Genomic DNA, 18,893 nt, shown 5'->3' with positions numbered 1-18,893 from the left:
CCTGTAGCTATAGTGGGACATTTGGGGCTCCGCCCACTCAAATGTGAGGCACGCCTCACAGTTGCTGCTGCCCCTCTCCCCCTGTGACCTTAAAGGGGCCCTCCAGCTGATTGGCGGGAGCATGTGGCCACTGATCAGCTGGAGGGCCCTTTAAATCTCGCAGGAAGGGAGGGAGAGGGGCAGCGACATGCCTTCCCTGAACTCCAAGGCCTTCTCTTTAACTGGTGTTTTTTAAGTGGGGGTTGGCCCATGCCTGAACTCCAAGCAGCAAAATCGCCACTTGGGAGTTCAGGGAAGGTGTGCAGCTGCCCCTCTCCCTCCCTCCTCCCCCACAGAATTTCCCCATGCCCCACCAACTCAAAATTTCTGGCTACAGGGCTGCCTGGAAACCTCTTGGAATTATGGACGACCTCCAGACTATACAGATCAGCTTTCCTGGCTGCTTTGAAGGTCAGACTCTATGGGATTATACCTTGCTTGAGGTCCCTCCCCAAATCTCCAGGAATTTCTTTACACACAGGCTGCAAGCACAGGAACATAACTCATCAGATTGGAATAAACCGGCATATGTGGTTCATCTACTTGATGAACAGTTCAGGCCAATGCGGTACACTTACTCCACTCTAACATCTAAAAACCACTAGACTGGAGTAAGCCTGCCTAGGAATCCTAGGCTAGGATTGCACTATAATGCTGCATATTTATTCATGTTTTCCTAGGAACAAGCCCATAGTGGTCATGAGCAATGTTCCCTCTAAGCTGTGTTGTAAGCAAAAATTCTACTTGGTGAGCTACTGGCATTAAAGTTGTGAGCGACCGATTTGGCTACTGCATAAGTTAGCTTGCTCTGGAGCCATCCTTCCTGAGCTAAAACAAAAATGTGTGAGCCGGAGGCTAAAAAACTGTGAGCTAGCTCACACTAACTTAGCTTAGAGGGAACACTGGTCATGAGGCACAACAGGGTTTACAGGAGGGCCTGGCTTGATGTGGTCCATGGAGTCGCGAAGTGTCGGACTCGACTGTGCGACTGAACAATAAAAAAAAAGGCGCGAGGTGCATGATCACTTAACACGGTTCCCCTCAGCAGCTCAGATCAGCCGCCGCTCCATCGAGTCCAACTACCCACTTAGCGCACTATGACATTTCCGCGCGTGCGCACGACGAGAGCGTCACATCTCGCCCAGGACGGACCGTAGTTTGGATCTGAAGGATTCGGAGCCTCACCGCCTCGTCTTGCGGGGAATTGGTCAAAGCGGGCGCAGGCGCAGAGATATAATCGGCACCAGAAAGCGAGGGAGCGGGATCTTGGAGCGAATGAGTGGGTGGGATGGGGCGACAGCGAGCAATGGGCGTGTCCCCGCTAAGTATGGGAAAGGGGACGCTCGCTACAGAGTGTACAGAGTCGCTCTAGGCCACGCCCTCGTTCCTCCTTTGCCGCTGAGAGGTCGCGGCGTCCTCACGAGGAGAAGGCGGGTCCCGAGGAGGTGGGGCGTGCCTGCTGCTGCGTGTGTGTCAAGCGGCACGCGCGGGGTTTCCCGCATGCGCAGTGGCTCCGTGCCGTTGAGGCGCGGGCGGGCGGCTGGGCTGCCTCTCCGGCCTCGCTCGGCGCGGTCTGTGACAACAGGCAGTCGCGGCGCCCGCAGGACGCTCCGGAGCCCCCGGGGCTATGACCTGCCTCCCTGGCTTCCTCAGCGGCGGCTCTCCTTGCGCCGCCCTCCGCGCCCTGTTCAAATCCTCGCGGCGGCGCCAGCATCCTCACCATCCTCAGCGGCGCTTCGCCTCAGCGCCCAAGCTCCCTCTCCTCGCCTCTGCCGGGCTCCCCGCGCCTGCCTCGTTGGCGTTGGCGTCGGCGGGCCCCGGGCCCTCGGCGCTGTCGTCGCCCTCGCCACGGCGGCGCCTCTGCGCGGCTGCCTCCTCGGAGCTCCCCTCCTCGAAAGCCGGCGGCGGCGGGTTCCCCCCCTCCCGGGTGGTGGTGGTGGCCAAGACGACCCGCTATGAGTTCGAGCAGCAGCGGTACCGCTTCGCCGGGCTCTCCGAGGAGGACCTCAAGCAGCTGGTGAGGGGCGGGGGGGGGCCCGGCCTTGGGTTGACCACGTCCCCCCCTCCCCAACCACCACCGGAGGGGGATGTGGGGGGTAGGGTTGCAAGATCCAGGCTGGGAAACTCCTGGAGATTTGGGGATGGAGCCTGGGGAGGACGGGGACCTCTGCGGGGTCCAATGCCACAGAGTCCACCCTCCAGAGCGTCCATTTTCTCCAGGGGGACTGATCTGTGTAGTCTGGAGGTTAGCTGTGATTCCCCGATCCCACCTGGGGACTGGCATCCCTAGCTCAGTGCATCCGGGTGAGGTGGTAGAGCCCTCGGGAACCTTGGGGGGAGGGCTGTACTACCTTAGATAACAGGTGCGTGATAGCAGTTTGGGGGACTTCACCTACCCTGTTTCCCCGAAAATAAGACCTACCCCAAAAATAAGCCCTAGCAGGATTTCTATGCATTGGTGGTATAAGCCCTAGTGTGTCTTCTTGAGAAAAAATAAATATAAGACAGTGTCTTATTTTCGGGGAAACACGGTATTTATTTATTGATTGGGTTTTTATCCTGCCCTTCCCTGCGTGCAAAAAGGGGGAGGGGGTTCCTTAGAAACAGAAATCTAGAGGGTTCCAGTCTCTTCTCCCTGGGCTGCTAGTTTTGTGTTTACAGAAAGTCCCTTTTTCTGTGCAAGGAGGAGCATTCAGAAACAGTAGCCTATCATTCTGCTGCATGTGTCAATCTGGCGTTTTGTGTACACGTGCACGTAGTCAATACGGGAAACTGTTTATGTTAAAACTATGCCTATTCACTGAACATACTCTTCTGTCAGACCTGTGATACATATGTGCGATCATGGGGTGAGCAGGGTCACACCTGTTTGTGCTGCCCTTTATGTTCCTTCCATATAACTTCTGCAAGAGTTTATACATCTACTAACTGTGACTACAGGCCTGCTTTTTGCATGGGATGTAGGTGGGATCCCACTTGCCTTCATGCATGTGTTAGCTTGTACATGTGTGTGCAGCCCTGTTGCCTGTGGTGATGGGAGTAAACCAGCAATGCCTGCCCTCTTGCCAAGGTTATTTTTTTAAAATAATCAGCTATGTTTGTGATCTGTAGTCAAACAAATAGGTACAATTTGAATTTGAACTATGAGACAGACTAGAGTATCAAAGGGGGAAAAACCCAGCAGGGCTTGATTCACTTGCTCCTTGACACAGTGGTTATATTTTCGTTAACAAGTGTGTGAGAGATGATTACTTCAGCTGACTCTCTATGTGTCTTCTGGGAAACCTAAAGAATAATGCTTATCAGAAGTGTAAACTTTTAGCAGAAAACACTTTTGGCTCTAATGAAAACTTAGTTCAATTTCTTAGGTGCTAGAGGTAATTTTTAAACTGTCAGTCTGCTTTTCCATGTTTGAATGGCAGTCCTGCAGCTTTCCCTGGACTTCCTAGCAACTTTCTATGGCGAGGGCCATGTCAGATTCTGCATGCAAGAATTGTTACCCATGTCTTTTTTGGTGTAGGAGAAAAAGATTGGAGTGGAGTTTGAACTGAAAAACAGCCAATGGATCACCCTGTTTCTTTCTGCTCTTGATCTCATCTGCCCAAGGCTACATTTCAATTATATAGAGTCAGAATGGTCTGCATGTGTGTGTGGCATTCAGTTTGCTCTGAATCTCTTAATCATTGATTTTTCCAGTCAAAACACTGATCACATACATTCAAACATGTGCCTCCTAGAAGATTTACTGTTAGGCTTACTGTACATACAATTGCTTGTTTCGACTATATGTTCCCCATTTCTGTAATCATTTTTATGACCCACCCATCCTAAAATATATTGGCTGTTAGCACTTTGATCCCTAAATATTTTACGCAATATACACTAGCTAGTACTAAGGCTTACAAGACCACTTCACTTTATAGTCATTTCATTTGGGCAAAGAGTAACTGTACATGGTTGCTCATCCCCAGCCATTGTAAAAGACCCCTAAGGACTGTGACTGCAGCACACATAAAATGCAGTTCCATTATACTGGGTCACTGAACAAATATCTTGTCTTCTGGTAAGTGACAGCCCTTGTGGTCTCACTAAATATTGTTACATCAGGTCTTTTCAACCCTTGACCAGTATCCCTTGTACATATCTCACATGTGTATAGTATATCTTATACATTATAGAAATCTATAGTGTATTTTCTGCACAATTATTATTTCAATATCCTTGGAATAAGCATTTCTATGTACAGCGAGCATAACATAGATCTGCCAGGAGATGCATTTTTGAATGGCTGCCCAAGGCAAACCAGATGTCACATGCAGATGTGTACCTGTCATGCAGAAGTACATCAGCCACCAACAGAAGTATTTATGATTCAGTATGGAAATTGATTTTTCCAGTCAAAACACTGATCACATAAGATTGTTGATCTGAGGAAAACTAGCTAGATGGGTGCCATTTTCGGGCTGCTGTGTTTTTTGCAGGGCAGTGTTTTGATGGCTGAATGTGTAGCACTAAAATTCTCTCTACTGGACTTTTGGCTCTAGAAAGAGATAAAGGTGGGGGCCAGGTAGCTAGGAGAGGGATATGGTAGAATTGTGAAGAGGGATAACCATTTGGGGAAACAGCAGCAGCATGAGAATAGGAGCATGCATTGGCAGAAGGAGGTGAAGATTGATATCCACATGAATAGTTGCTGCCAAGGCTACATGATACATCTGCTAAAGCCAATTAAAATTATGTACATATTTTTAAAGAATGACATATCTAACATTTCATGGTAATACATGTAATACATCATTTACTCCTAGTCTGCCTGTCTCTGTAGTAATTAGTGTCTGTTGCAAACTTCCTAGGTACTGTGTTTATGTTTAGTATAAATTCCCTAAAGTATACCATTTGGCAGTGTCTGTGACCATATTGAATAGGAATGCCCACTGCATTGGCTGTAACATACAGAACAAGGTAGTCACCCTCCCTGAAAAAATGTACATAACAGTCTCAAGATCAGTAGGATTACTGTGTTCATGTGATGTGTAATGTTGGGATCACTCTACTTTCTGTATTGATCTCTTGGCTCATTTTTAGTGAATTTGTGCACCTGGATGCAGCATCTAGTTCTTTATTATGGTGACATTCATAGCATCTCCTTCCTTGACTTATCAGAATTCCATTTGAGGCATATGACTTACATAGACAGTGTCTTTCTTTTTTGCCATAGGTGGGTAGTGTGTATTTCCCTTCCATTTCAGCTTGTTTTTGACTACAGCTGTTTTTCAAAACCAGTTCTAAATTAAGTGACTTGCTATGGAGCAGCACTTTCACACCATCATCAAAGCTGTGCAGCAGGGCTAAGATTTTGTGTAGGAAATAAGGTGCTGTTAAGTTCTTATTTTCCATTCTAGACTTCTTACTGTTTTGCACTTGACAGCAGGAGGGAGTTGTCTTGACAGTGCCGCAAAGTGACACAGCTTTGCCAAATTGTGTTGTGTTGTGAAGGCAATGGCTGCAGATCAAAGAATTTCATTAACTCTGATATTGCCATTTCTTGGCACAGTCTCAGGCTTTCTTTTCCCACAGTTTTAGAAGTTCTGATGTGAATGCCTGTGTGTTCACTCCAGGCAAAAAAGATACTAAAATAACTTCTTGGAACAATGTTGTATTCTTTGAATTTGTTTTTCTGAAGCCTATGTACAGTGTTTCAGAACATAATTGTAATATTCAGAGGTCTCACTAGTTCTGTCTAGTTTTTTTATCTATTGTGGAGCAGAAAAAGGAAATTTTCCATTGATTTATATATTCTTCATCTACTTGGTTCTTCTAGCTTCTTGGTTTTTTAATGCTTGGGATTAAGTACTGCACCAAGAGCTTAATCTCTGAAGGCTATTATAGAAAAAGCCATTAATAATTTGACACTGACCTCTTTCCCATTTTAGGCTTAGACTTGGTCTGCTAAGCTCCCAGAGCAGGTTTTCTTTATATATGCTGTTAAGATTAGTTTGGGTTTAGTTGCTACCAAACTGTGATCTAATGTGACGTTGATCCGTTTAAATTAGCTTTGCTGATATATTCACTCAGCTCACTATGTTTGCTGTAAGAGGACAATTCTAAATACAGCTGGAATCTACCTTGTGGAGATGTCTAGAAACATCAGTTACCCTGACTCTCTGAGTTGGATTCTGCAGTATGTCACCAGAAGGTGCTGACCATTGCCAAACTTCCAGGCTTTTCCCTCTGTCCAGCAACTATTTCCAACCCTGGGAAAGGTTATTTCTTGGATTGAGGGTTTTGCGTGGAGTAGGTCAGAAGGCTGTACTGGGGAGGGGTAAAATTGTTTCCACCTTGTGAGAGAGGCACTCCACTGACAAGAGGGGAGCAATTTGCCCTATTCTCACTGCAGCTGCTACTCACATGGGAGCTGTGACCCTGGGAATAAACATTCCCAGGTCAGAAATGGACACCGAGGGTGGAAGAATCTGGGAAGGTTGGGGTCTTTGTGTAGACATTGTAGTGTATCTGTAAGCTAATGTTAGTAAAATTCTTCACTAACCATGATCATCTTAGTTGCTTTTCTGTTAAGAACATAAAAGAAGCCAATGCTGGATCAAACCAATGGCCCATCCAGTCCAAGACTCTGTCACACAGTGGCCAAAAATACCAGGTGCCATCAGGAGGTCCACCAGTGGGACCAGGACACTACAAACCCTCCCACTGTTGCTTCCCCCAAGCATCAAGAATACAGAGCATCACTTGCCCCTGACCGAGAGTTCCTATCTATACCTTTTGGCTAATAGCCACTGATGGACCTCTGCTCCATATGTTTATCCAATTCCCTCTTGGAACGGCCCATGCTTGTAGCCGCCACCACCTCCTGTGGCAGTGAATTCCATGTGTTAATCACTTTTTTGGGGAAGAAGTACTTCCTTTTATTCGTTCTAACCAGACTGCTCAGCAATTTCATTGAGTGTCCATGAGTTCTTCATTGTGAGAAAGGGAGAAAAGTACTTCTGTTCCTTATTTTGGTATCTTAAATGTTGAACACAAAATAATTATTGTCTGTGCGTGTAAGTATATATCTGTAGATAGACTAGGAAGCATGTTTTTAGTGCCTTTTTAATGGAATATGTCTCTGCCAGGACATTTTTGATCCCACCAGGCTGGCTTTGTTTGCACATACATGGTTTCCGATAGTGAGTGTTTACATTGTGATCTGATAGGACAATCCAAAGGTCAGATTTTTGGACACATCTCCAAATGATGAAACTCTTTTGTTTGAACAAAGTTCAGTTCACTGTGTGTTGTGTTAAGCAGATATATATTAAAATGCCTGCCATAACAATCCATGGAATACTTTCTGTCTTGGTATCCTTGACCTTCTGATGAGGCTAAACACACAGATTGGGTATCTGTTCAGATTTGTATGGATTATTTTCATAGCAATTCTCTTAAACCAAAGCTGTAACACGCACAGCCCTGGATTATCAGGCTTTTTAGGGTCCACTCTGCAGCCACAGCACCCCTGACTACACTCTACTTAAGTGCTGCTTTCAGGCAAAGAGGTCTCAGATACCGTGTTTCCCCGAAAATAAGACACTGTCTTATATTTATTTTTTCTCAAGAAGACACACTAGGGCTTATACCACAAATGCATAGAAATCCTGCTAGGGCTTATTTTTTGGGTAGGTCTTATTTTCGGGGAAACAGGGTAGTTGGCTGGCATCTTTATGGGTATATCAACTGCCACTTGAATTACCTCATAAGATTTTGCTTCTTGAGCAAGCGGAGCTGCCTACTGCTGCATGATAAGATCTACAGACTGCATTACTGTTCTACTAGCATTAGAAGAAAAGCACAACGTGACATTCTGCACTTAAGCCCACACGTGGGAAGCCTTCCTCTGGACAGAGCAGCAGCTCTTCTTGCAATTACTTCTAAAACCCAATTGGAATGACGGGGCATCAGGGATGCTGTCATCTCAACAAATCCAGTTTTAATCGGGGCCCTCTCCCAAGGGGCAGTCAGCTCACCTGTCTCCTCCTGTTTTCAGCAAGTTGGTCAGTCCATCATTTCCCATTGACTTGTCAGTTCATTATATTGCCTACACAGCTGCAGAGTTAGGTTGAGGTATAGCGTTCTGTTGACTATGTACAAACTATTCTATGAGTTCTCTGAATGTAGCTTACTGTAAACCTGTAGAAGATGTAGTGTTCAGACCAGTATTATCTCCCACTTAATTAGGCCGTATTGGTAAGCACTTTGAAGGCTGCACAGAATTACAATCAAGTAAACAGATTGGCCAGCCAGAATTCTGAAAGCTACAGAGAACTAGAATGAAGCACTCCCTAGAGATGTTGATGTGTGAAAACCACCATCCTTTTTTGTAATAATATGAGTTCCCCCCCCCCCCCAGTTTTTCTTCTGTGAGTTTGATGACTCAATTTGACATGCTTAATTTTTTTTTATTTTATATTTTTTTGAGCTTGGTGTCCTCTTAAGCGCTTGATTTTCTACAAGTACCTTAAAGTGCATGCCCATGCTCTACAAATACAGTTGCCAGGTTGCCAGTGGAAACTAAATTTTAATTCCAGTAACAGGGTAAGCTTCCAGTATACTCCACTGCTGAAAGAACAAATCCTTTAAAAGTCTCTGGCAATACTAAGAGGTATAGTGCCTCTTCCCAAATGTCAAGCTGCATCTGTGTCATGGGTTGGTGTTATGTGGTTGCTATACACACATACCCTCTCTGCAGTGGAGGCTTCTTTCCAGCCCATAGGTACAAATTGTTATTACTTTGCCTCTTTCAAGCAAGAAGCAAAATACTAAACTCTTGTTGGCCTCCAAGCCCAGTCAGAATTGGTGGGCTTATGTATATTCTTTAATGTATAGTTTACATTAGTGAACTAAGTACCTTATACAGTGGTTCTTAAAACTGTAAGGCAAGCCTCCCTAGGCAGATTATGGAGGCCTAAGAAATAAGACAAAGGCAGTGGAAACAGTGTAAAAATAACATGATTGCTTAACTGGTGAAGTTTTATCCAGTGCCATCTGGCTATATAGTCCTTTGGCAGAAATCATGTGGTCTACTCATGTATCTGTGGTTTTTCCTCACATGGATTCTTAAAGTTATTTAAAACCAGTTGAGACTAAAGGTGGATTATAAAACAATGCAATAAAAACTAGTATGAAACATACAATAAACAATGCAATAATGGTGGATTACACAGAGAAGCTATGAAATAAAATCAGTATAATACTTGCTATAAGCAATGCAGTAAAAGAGGGAGAAAGAAAAGGGAAAAAACTTCCTGTAGTTGTTTCAGACAATTAAATTTTGACCTATTCCCTTTAGAGAAAAGTGCTCTCTGCAGTAATTACATTTTACTACATCCCTATTCCCTTTATATGAAGAAGAAGAGATTGGATTTATGCTGACTCCCTTCACTGAGAGTCTCAGAGCGGCTTACAAACTCCTTTCCCTTCCCCAGAACAAACACCCTGTGAGGTAGGTGGGGCTGAGAGAGCTCTTTCCAGAACTGCCCTTTCAAGGACAGCTCTTGTCAGAATTATGGTTTGCCCAAGGTCATCCAGCAGCTGCAAGTGGAGGAGTGGGGAATCAAGCTCTGTTCTCCCAGATTACAGTCCGCACACTTAAGTACTACACCAAACTATGAGAATGTAGGAGTTCTCATTATGGCACAACTGTGGCACATCTGTGCCCATGTCCTTGATTATATTGTTCTGTTATCAACCAAGTCTTCTGAGCTTGGGAATTATGAATCTCTTTTAAAAATTGCTTACAGTATCTTATCTTTAGAATTTGCACACGGTGGCATTTCCATACATATTCTTTTCATGAAACAAATAATTTTCAACAGCAACTTTTACTGCAGTATATCAGTTAAATCAATATATTAAACATTTTGTGAACAATAAATTTAGGTGTGTAAAGGTTGGCAGATATATAGAATATGCAGAACTATCCATTATGCTTGTAACAGTTACGTACTCAGTAGAATGATCAATATATTCAGCTGCAGAGCATTTGTCTTCACTACATGGTTACCAAGGTAGGTGGTTTTCCAAAGAAACTGCATGAGAGAGATCCAAGTACCGGTCTCCAGAGTCATAAGTGATTTGATCTTTTGTTAGCAACAATACAAAATATTCGTATTTTTTTGAAAAAACATTTGTGTTCTGCTTGTCCTATGTTCAGACAGCATAAGAGATGGAGCCAACTTAAGTCATGAATACAGTACTTAAGACTCATAGAGCAGAACAAAACACCATCCGAAATCAATTTTGCATCCTGTATGGAAGAGGAAGATTGATCACCACTTTGGGGGTCAGGAAGCTATTGTTCTCCAGCCCAGTTTGGCCAGGGATCCTGGAGGGTTTTTTTATTGTTGTTATTGCTCTCTTCTGGGCATAGAGCAGGGATCACTGGGGGGTGGGGGTGGGATATTTGTGAATTTCCTGCATTTTGCAGGGGGTTGGACTAGATGACCATGGAGATCCCTTCCAACTCTATGATTCTATGATTCTAGAAGAGCAGCTTCACACCTCAACAGTAGGCAGAGAGCATCACAAAGCCTTGCAGTTCTGGTAACAGTCCTGCTTCTTGCAGTGGGTATTCTAACTTCATAAAGAAGGCAGCTTTTGGAGCAGGGCCTGACCATCTGAACTTAAACGGCATAGAACTTGTATGGGAGAAGTGGTCTCTATAAGGCCCAGGCTGTGAAAGGACTTAAAAAGTAAGCATCAGCATACTGAAGGAGTCATGGAAACAAACTAGTAATAATTGCACATGGTTGCAAAGATAGCTAAATGTTACAATTTCTGGTATTTGTCAGTGGCTTCTGAGTTGCACAAACTGACCTTGTGTGCAGAATTTTACACACACTTTTACTAAACCTTTTAATTTTTTTTTCCATTTTATTTTATTTTTTTAATTTTATTGAAAATCCAAAAATAATACAAACTAAAACAACCATTCAAACAGTAACAGGTAATTTAGTTCAAGGTAAACAATACATCACCATTACAAAGGGATAGCTATCAACCGACAGATTGCAACCATTATAAAAGAGAGGAATCATGTTTTACCACAAGTTCAGACTATTAATTATATCAGGTATGACATCCTGATGTACCAAATATTCAAGCAAAGGAAGCCAAATAATAGCAAAAGTAACAGAAAATAACCCTTTTAATTTAAAGGGTAGTATTTGAGGCTTGTGTTTTTAATTTTGACCAGTGTCAAGGGTATTAACGTTAAATATTGAAGATATTTGCTGTTTCAGTTACATTAAAAATACATGGTCAAGACTTTACAGTTGGATTGAAGAATACATTAAATGAAATGTGAATACAACCAAAACAGAGGACAATGAGAAAATTTATATTAAACTGTGCAAAAGGTATATTTAACATTATAAGATGTAGAAACATACTTTTATTGAGAGATATATGAACAATTTAATAGTTAACTCAAAGAGTTGGAGATTCTCCTATTGAATGTTTGTATGTATTATTGTTTGTTTTTATTCGTTTGTCTTTCTCTGTTTGTTATAAAATGAAAAAAAAATTACCCCCCAAAAAGGATAGCTTGACAGTTGACAGTTCATATCTTGCTACGATGGTTTTTGTGGCAGTTACCTTCTTTGCTAAATTGTGGTTTTATCTTTTGCAGCTTGCATTAAAGGGATCGAATTACAGCGGGCTACTTGAGCGACATCATATTCATATTAAAAATGTGGAGCATGTTGTAGATAGTTTAAGGTAAGGGTATGTATCAAGAATTTTGACTTGACTATTTGGAAATTATCTCAGTAATCAGAGTTCTTGATATTTGGAACACGATTCCGATGTCTGTCCTACATATATCTATTATTACAATGGCTCTGAGCAAAGCTGTTTTTCACATGCAAAAGGGATTACATATACTTAGCCTGGACCTTCATTTCATTTTCTGTTCAGCAGCTACCAGCAAACCGCAATACAGTTTTTCTGAAAATTTGTGTTTTAGAAGCATCTTATGTTTTTGCAAAAGGGTTGGGGTTTCTGTGTAAAGAGGCAAAAAGTTTGGCTGTATAGGCAGTTCTGTGAATTGTGCCCAGTATTCTCAAAGCTCTGTAGTATTTAGTGAACTAGCCAATAGTATGTGAGTTGTCTGAACCTGTGTCCAGTTGAATATAGACAAATTACAGTCTGGTTTGGGGACAAACTGTGTTGATTACCTTAGCTGCTGACCTTCACTGGGAAAAGGGCTAGGAGAGAGTCCCTTTTCATTCTCTTCAGCCCCTCATCAGTTTTTGGTTCAATTAATTGTATCCTAGTTAGCTGAGGTGGGTTGCAGGGGCTTTGCTCATTGGCAGTTCTCCTTCTTGGCAGACCAGTTCCAGAAGGTGGTGGCTGGGGAAGAACTATTTGACCCAGAACATCTAAAATACACTGTCCCAGAATGCTCTATTCAGTTCCCTCATGTTGTTTAACGTCTACATGAAAACCCTGGGAGAAATCGGCCAGAGATTTGGAAGTACAGATCTCCTCTGTGGTCCGTATGTAGCACCTTTAACCAATTTACCCATGCTGATTATAATCCAGGTTTAACTACTGCAATGTATTCTATGTGGGGCTGCTGATGAAGACTACTCGAAAGCTTCAGCTCACTCAAAATGTGGCAGCTTAGCCCGGGCATAGCCAGAGGCACAAGCACTTAAGTGTGTCAGTATTTCTCTGTAAGCTGCTTTGGGGTGAAAAGTGGTATAAAAATTCCCAAGTGAATAGAGCTAGATAGCTGGCGAGGACAAGCTTCATGGTTCACATCTCCCCAGTGTCTAGCTGTGGATTTGCTTTGGGGCAAACGTCAAAAGCACTGATCATTGCCTATAAAGCAGTACATGATTTGGAGCCAGGGTACCTGAAGCCAGGGTACCTTTTTCTTTTGTGGCAGTTAAAATCCTCAACACCAGAGACTCTGAATGGGATATTCCCCACTTTCAAAGGCTAGGTGAGTGAGCATCAGGAAGGGTAACATTTCAATGCTGGCAATCGGGCTCTGGAATCCTCTTCCCACAGAGATGCTGAATTTGCATTCTTTATGCACCAGGCAAAGACATTTTTGTTTTCTCAAGCCGTTTAGAACTCTTGTAGTTTTTAGCTGTCTCAAATTTATGCTGCTGTTGGGTTGCATCCTACCAGCTTTTCCACTGGTGCAAGGGGGAAGGTTGTGTGTGGGGTCACAGAACCTGCATGGACAAAAAGCCTTTCAGGATGAAACTGAAGTGACGAAGGAAATTAATAAGATTGCTTCTCTTGCTACAGCATGAAATCCAGTAAGATCCCGCACACTGTGTTTATGCCATTAGGACTTTTAGCGGGTTTATTATTCTGTGGCATTCTTAGGAAGTTTGGGTACTTTTATCCTACTTTTAATACAGTGTTTCAATTGTCTTTGTTCTGTGTTTGCTGCTTTTTTAATGATTTGTTGTCATTTATTTTGTTAGTCACCTCATAAATATTTTTACAGGGAGGTGGAGCATAAATATTTTAAATAACATTGCAATTTCACTAAGTCACCTCATGCTAGACTGCAAACTCTAGTATGTATCTGCAAAGCTTGTTGACCCCAAGTGAGTTTTGTTTCTTAACAACCAAAAAAATCCCCTGATGTGTGTTAATTGGTGAGTGTTTCACATCTAGTTTGGGAAGCTAGTGAGAAACACTGGGCCAAATCCTGTTCAGTATAAATAGTTGGAGACTTCTTATGAAGTGGTTACTGTACCTTGGTGCAATTTACAAATACCTTAATGGTACTCATTTTCACACCACTGTATTCAGTATTCATGATTAATTTGTCTGCCTTCCCCTTCCTAGAGCTATTGTTTTACTTTTATAACCTAGTATTTTTAACTTGAAAGCTTACATTCCTTGACTCCTGAACCTGACTCATGAGAGCTCCTATTTCCATAAACCTTCTAGGAATGAGAAGATTGAGGTGCGTCTTGTGAAACGCAGAGAATATAATGAAGAAACCGTTCGGTGGGCTGATGCTATTATAGCAGCAGGAGGTATTAACTTGTGAGTGGGGAATGGTATTTTGAGTTACAATAAACTTGAGTGAGAACTCTTGTAGCAGTATGGGAAATTGGTTGAGTGGGCCACAAACAATTTAAACTGAAGTATCGGGATAGTGATTCCATTTCTGATAACTTTTAATTCTGGGAATTCAGAGTCTACAATTTTAAACAGGATTAAAACCTGACTTTTAGTGTTTCAAAGTATGCATCCTCTTTTCCCAAACAAGACAAATAAAACTAATCTTACCCAATTTTGTATGTCTGTGAAAAGACTTGAAACATTACTAATTCATTCAAATATGTATGTTTATGCTGTTGCTTCCAGGATTGAACTTTCCTGTTTAACTATGATAACTTTGTTACTTGGCTTGAACATAGTCAGCATATCTGTTCTGCTGCTGTGTACACTTTTGTAGGCTTTCTGTGTGGGAGAATCTCATAGGATTCTTTCAGTGAACTGCTCGGAAGTTACAAAACACAACTTGCAAAAACATACTTTTAAAAGTTCCTCAGAATACATGTGCAAATTAAGAAAAAGAGCAATATGTTTCTAAAGCATGTACTGGTGACAGTTTGTGTGCATCCATCTTTCTTTATAGAAGGTATTTTCTGATGACAATTTGCATTTCATGTTAAGTTCTGTCTTTTGGTATAGGGTTCTACAAATTGCTTAAACTATACAGGCATAAGCCTGCTTGTACATGACACTTCAGAATACTTAAATGCTCTTACATAAAAGCAATCTGATCGGAAGGGAAAGGAGTTTGTAAGCCGCTCTGAGACACCTTTGGGTAGTGAAGGGCGGGGTATAAATCCAATCTCTTCTTCTTCTTCTAAAGCATGTACTGGTGAGTAACAGTTTGTATGCATCCATCTTTCTTCATAGAAGGTATTTTCTGATGGCAATTTGCATTTCATGTTAAGTTCTGTCTTTTGGTATAGGGTTCTACAAATTGCTTAAACTATACAGGCATAAGCCTGCTTGTACATGACACTTCAGAATACTTAAATGCTCTTACATAAAAGCAATCTGATCTCAACTGTGTACTCTGCCTAGGTGATGGCACAATGCTGTTGGCAGCCAGTAAGGTGCTGGACCGATTAAAACCAGTTATTGGAGTAAACACAGACCCAGACAGGTGAGCCTTAAAAGGTATCTTGCATTATTGTAAGACAATCCAATATAATCCTAGTGGTCGTTTGACTGCCATACACTTTGATTGCCATAAATATTTTCTTATCCTGGATAATTGTTATAGTGAGTTTTGTATCCTTGATTTATATAGAAAGGTACAATTGTAGATTTTAGTTAGTTATGGTGTCTATAATGTCATCAGATTTCAGTCTTACCTTTAACCACATGAACTCCCAAACAAGAACTGTTACGAAAGAGTGCTTTGGCAAAATTTGGCAGCCTATGTGAAACAGTTGACAACTTGCTTGGTCTCCCAAGAATACTGTTCAAAAGTCAATAAGTAAGACAATACTGGATTACATTTTGTGCTTTATAATGGGTGAGAGGGAACAGTTCTGTCTGAAGGAGACAGAAAATATCACTGTACTTTAGTCTCATACTTGCACTGTGGTTTTCTTACACAGATCTGAAGGCCATTTGTGTTTGCCTGTACGCTATACACATTCATTTCCAGATGCTCTACAGAAGCTCTACTGTGGTGAATTCAGGTAGGTAAGAGCTGAATTTAAAACAAACCCCCCCCCCCCCCCGAGACAGTTCAATATGAAAGGAAATTCAGGGCTGCACACTTATGGGTGATTATAAGATCGATCAATATAAGAAAACAATCATGAAGAACTACTGCTACAACACATTAAAGTGTGCTATATAGTCTTGCTGTATTTATCCTGGATTGTTAATATGTAACCTTCATGAAATTGCTTTGCTGAATACTCCTGTGAAAGACTGAAATCTAGGTGCTGTGTTCAGTTATCTAAGAATAAAAAGTAGTCAGTCTTGAAGATTTGACTGACAGAGTGGCTGATTGGTGGAATTTGCAAAAATGAATACACAGCAAGGCAAGTTCTGGACATAGTTGGAAACTGGCTAGAGGTTTACCTCCCATGTGCAAAGAATAGGAGATGTCTTATTTTGAAGGAAAAGGTACAGGAGAGATTTAGTGTTTTCAAATCAATGTAGCTTTGACAGGGTTTTTTTGTACTAACTTAGGTTTAAACTGTTGTAAACTCAACTGTATTTCAACATATGTTCAGAGGAAAGATGAAATCTTGTGCTGATGAGGCTTAGTTATTGTGTGCAACATTTATCAAGTCAGCGAACTATTTGGTAACACTAATAACACTCTATTGAAACACTTGTCAGTGTCTCTTAACCATGACTAAAGTAGCTGCTTTAAACAGGAATATTAGGCATTGTATTTAGCTAAGAGAAATCCTTTGTACCTTTTCTAAATAACATGGTTGTGGAAGTACCAGTTGCACTGGCCAATGTAATGAAAGGCGTTCTGCAAGCCAAAATTAGGTTGTGATAGGATTAAATCTAGTTTCTGCACCTCTACCAGAATTACAACAATGACTAAAATAGGTTGCCATAGCCTTTGTTTCTCCTTCCTTTAGTGGTATAACTTTAAAATTGCTGCTCAGCTAAAGAACAACATACTAGACACACATGAACATATGAAACTGTCTTATACTGAATCAGACCCTTGGTCCATCAAAGTCAGTATTGTCTGCTCAGACTGGCAGTGGCTCTCCAGGGTCTCAGGCTGAGGTCTTTTACATCACCTACTGCCAGATCTTTTAACTAGGGATACGGGGATTGAACCTGGGACCTTCTGCATGCCAAGCGGATGCTCTACCACTGAGCCCCTCTCACACCAAAATCTCTCCACCATTGTAACTTCAGAAGAACCAGGGTTGGATCCAGCTATCTATTTCACTCCCTCTTCTAACTTCAGAAGAACCAGGGTTGGATCCAGTTTTTCTTTCCAGTTTTTCTCCTTACTACAGCTGCTGTTGCATATGGCTTTTGTTCCCAGCATATCCGTTTTGGATAGTCAAATGGGCGCCCCCTGACTTTTTCACCAACAGAAAAGCTGGTTGGATCTAAGCCTGTGTTACTTCTCCAGGAAATCTTACTTTCAGTTGCCGAAAATTTTCTGGTACAATAGTAAATAAGAATATTTTTTCTGTCTTAAATCTGTATGAACTAGACTCAGTGGGCTGGATCCAAACTCATGAACATTTAGTTGGCAGAAGCTGATCTCCTCCCGCAGCCCTCTGTGTCCCCCCCAAAAGCTACTGCTGAGGGTCAAGGACCCTACTAAACAAAGTGCTAAGAGACACAGAGCACCGTCTTCCTTCTTCCTCTGCTCAGCCAGAGGTTTCTACACAATTCCATTTTATTGCATGCACCACCCCCACGGCTGCATTTTATTTAGAAGCAGCTTTTAAGGATATATGGAATTTCTGGGGAAAGGGAAAGGCAGGGAATATCCTCTTTGAATTCCTTCAGTTTGTGAGTTTGGACCTGACCAAATGATTTTTACATCATTGATGAACTTAATGATACTTGGAATACATCTGTGCAGATGACCCTTGTATTACTGGTGGAAACAGAGTATATATTTACAGTTGTTTTGGTCTGCCTTTTATTTAAGATGGCAGTGGCGGCAGCGAATCCGGTTGCACCTTGAAGGGACAGGTATTAACCCTGTCCCTGTTGACTTGCACGAACAGCAGTTTAGTCAAGAGCAGCATAGCAGGGCCCATGTTAACGAAAGATTTCAGGATCAAAGTAAGTATAATGTTTACTTTGAAATCACCTCAGATTGAAGCACTTTACTTTCACCTGGAGAGAGGAGGACACTGACAATAGAGTACTCTCCCACTCACAATTCTTGGAGGCAGGAAGTAGGTGGTTTGTTTCCAGAAGAGATGGAGCACCCACCATCCTCAGTTCTGTTTCCTGCCTCCTCCTGAGAACAAGGCAAGGAAAGAGCTCCATGTTTCTTCATTGAACTCTTAGGTTGTTTCTTCCTTTGTGCACCTATACTTACTGGATCTGTACTCTTCTCAGCTCTAAAAAAAAGAAAGAAAGAAAGGCTGCTTCTTTTCTACTACTTTCAGTTTCCATTTCTCTGAGTCCCCTGCTCATCCATGGCAATGACCTCAGCAACTTCCTTGCCTGCTCTATCAGACTTTGCAGTATATTCCAAGCAAGAAACTGAGGCAGCAAGGCAAAAGGGCTGCACAAGACCATGCATCTTTCCACCATTAAGCAGCACCTACGCAAAAGTGCAGATCAAGACGAGGAGGAGATTGGATTTATACAGGGGTCGTTTCGTAGAAAAAGAGCTAGGGGAACTCATTAGCATAACTCATTAGCATATGCCACACCCCCTGACATCACTGGAAGTGTGTCATAAGGCCACACCCCCTGACATCACCGGAAGTGTGTCATAAGGCCACACACCCCGCCCCCAACGGTCCCGGCCGCCGCTGCCGGCCTTGCAGCTCCACTGCTGAGTCCCATGAGGGGCCTGGCGGTGGTCCTGCAAGGCCAGCGGGAGTGCGAGGAAGCCCCGCCAAGGCCCTCCCTGGCCCCAGGCAGGCAGGGGTGGGGAGAGGCGGGGAGGAAACAACTTACCCTCCCTCTTCTCCTGCCTCCTCCTGGCTGAATGAGGGCCGGAAGCGGGGCGGCCGGAAGCAGGGGGCGGGGCTTCGTCATGTGCCCCGCCCCCCGTACCTCACCCGGGGGAACTGCGATCCCCCGCGAAATGACCTCTGGATTTATACCCCGCC

The 18,893-nt window shown here is 42.8% G+C and overlaps 1 protein-coding gene across 1 annotated transcript in view; it reads left to right on the top strand.

Annotated features, from left to right (window-relative positions):
• Positions 1 to 1,558: 1,558 nt before the first annotated feature.
• NADK2 (NAD kinase 2, mitochondrial) overlaps positions 1,559 to 18,893 on the top strand; it is a 25,448-nt gene continuing 8,113 nt past the window's right edge. The window contains exons 1-6 of the mRNA XM_015408473.1: positions 1,559 to 2,056; positions 11,726 to 11,814; positions 14,017 to 14,105; positions 15,172 to 15,253; positions 15,714 to 15,797; positions 17,750 to 17,886. Coding sequence (XP_015263959.1) covers positions 1,667 to 2,056; positions 11,726 to 11,814; positions 14,017 to 14,105; positions 15,172 to 15,253; positions 15,714 to 15,797; positions 17,750 to 17,886 — 871 coding nt within the window. The 5' untranslated portion in view covers positions 1,559 to 1,666. The remainder of the gene's footprint in view (positions 2,057 to 11,725; positions 11,815 to 14,016; positions 14,106 to 15,171; positions 15,254 to 15,713; positions 15,798 to 17,749; positions 17,887 to 18,893) is intronic.

This window comes from Gekko japonicus, unplaced genomic scaffold (genome assembly GCF_001447785.1).
Source record: "Gekko japonicus isolate JY-2015 unplaced genomic scaffold, Gekko_japonicus_V1.1 scaffold964, whole genome shotgun sequence".
Taxonomy (NCBI): domain Eukaryota; kingdom Metazoa; phylum Chordata; class Lepidosauria; order Squamata; family Gekkonidae; genus Gekko; species Gekko japonicus.
Note: the sequence above shows the minus strand (reverse complement) of the source record. Positions and strands in the feature narration are given on the sequence as shown.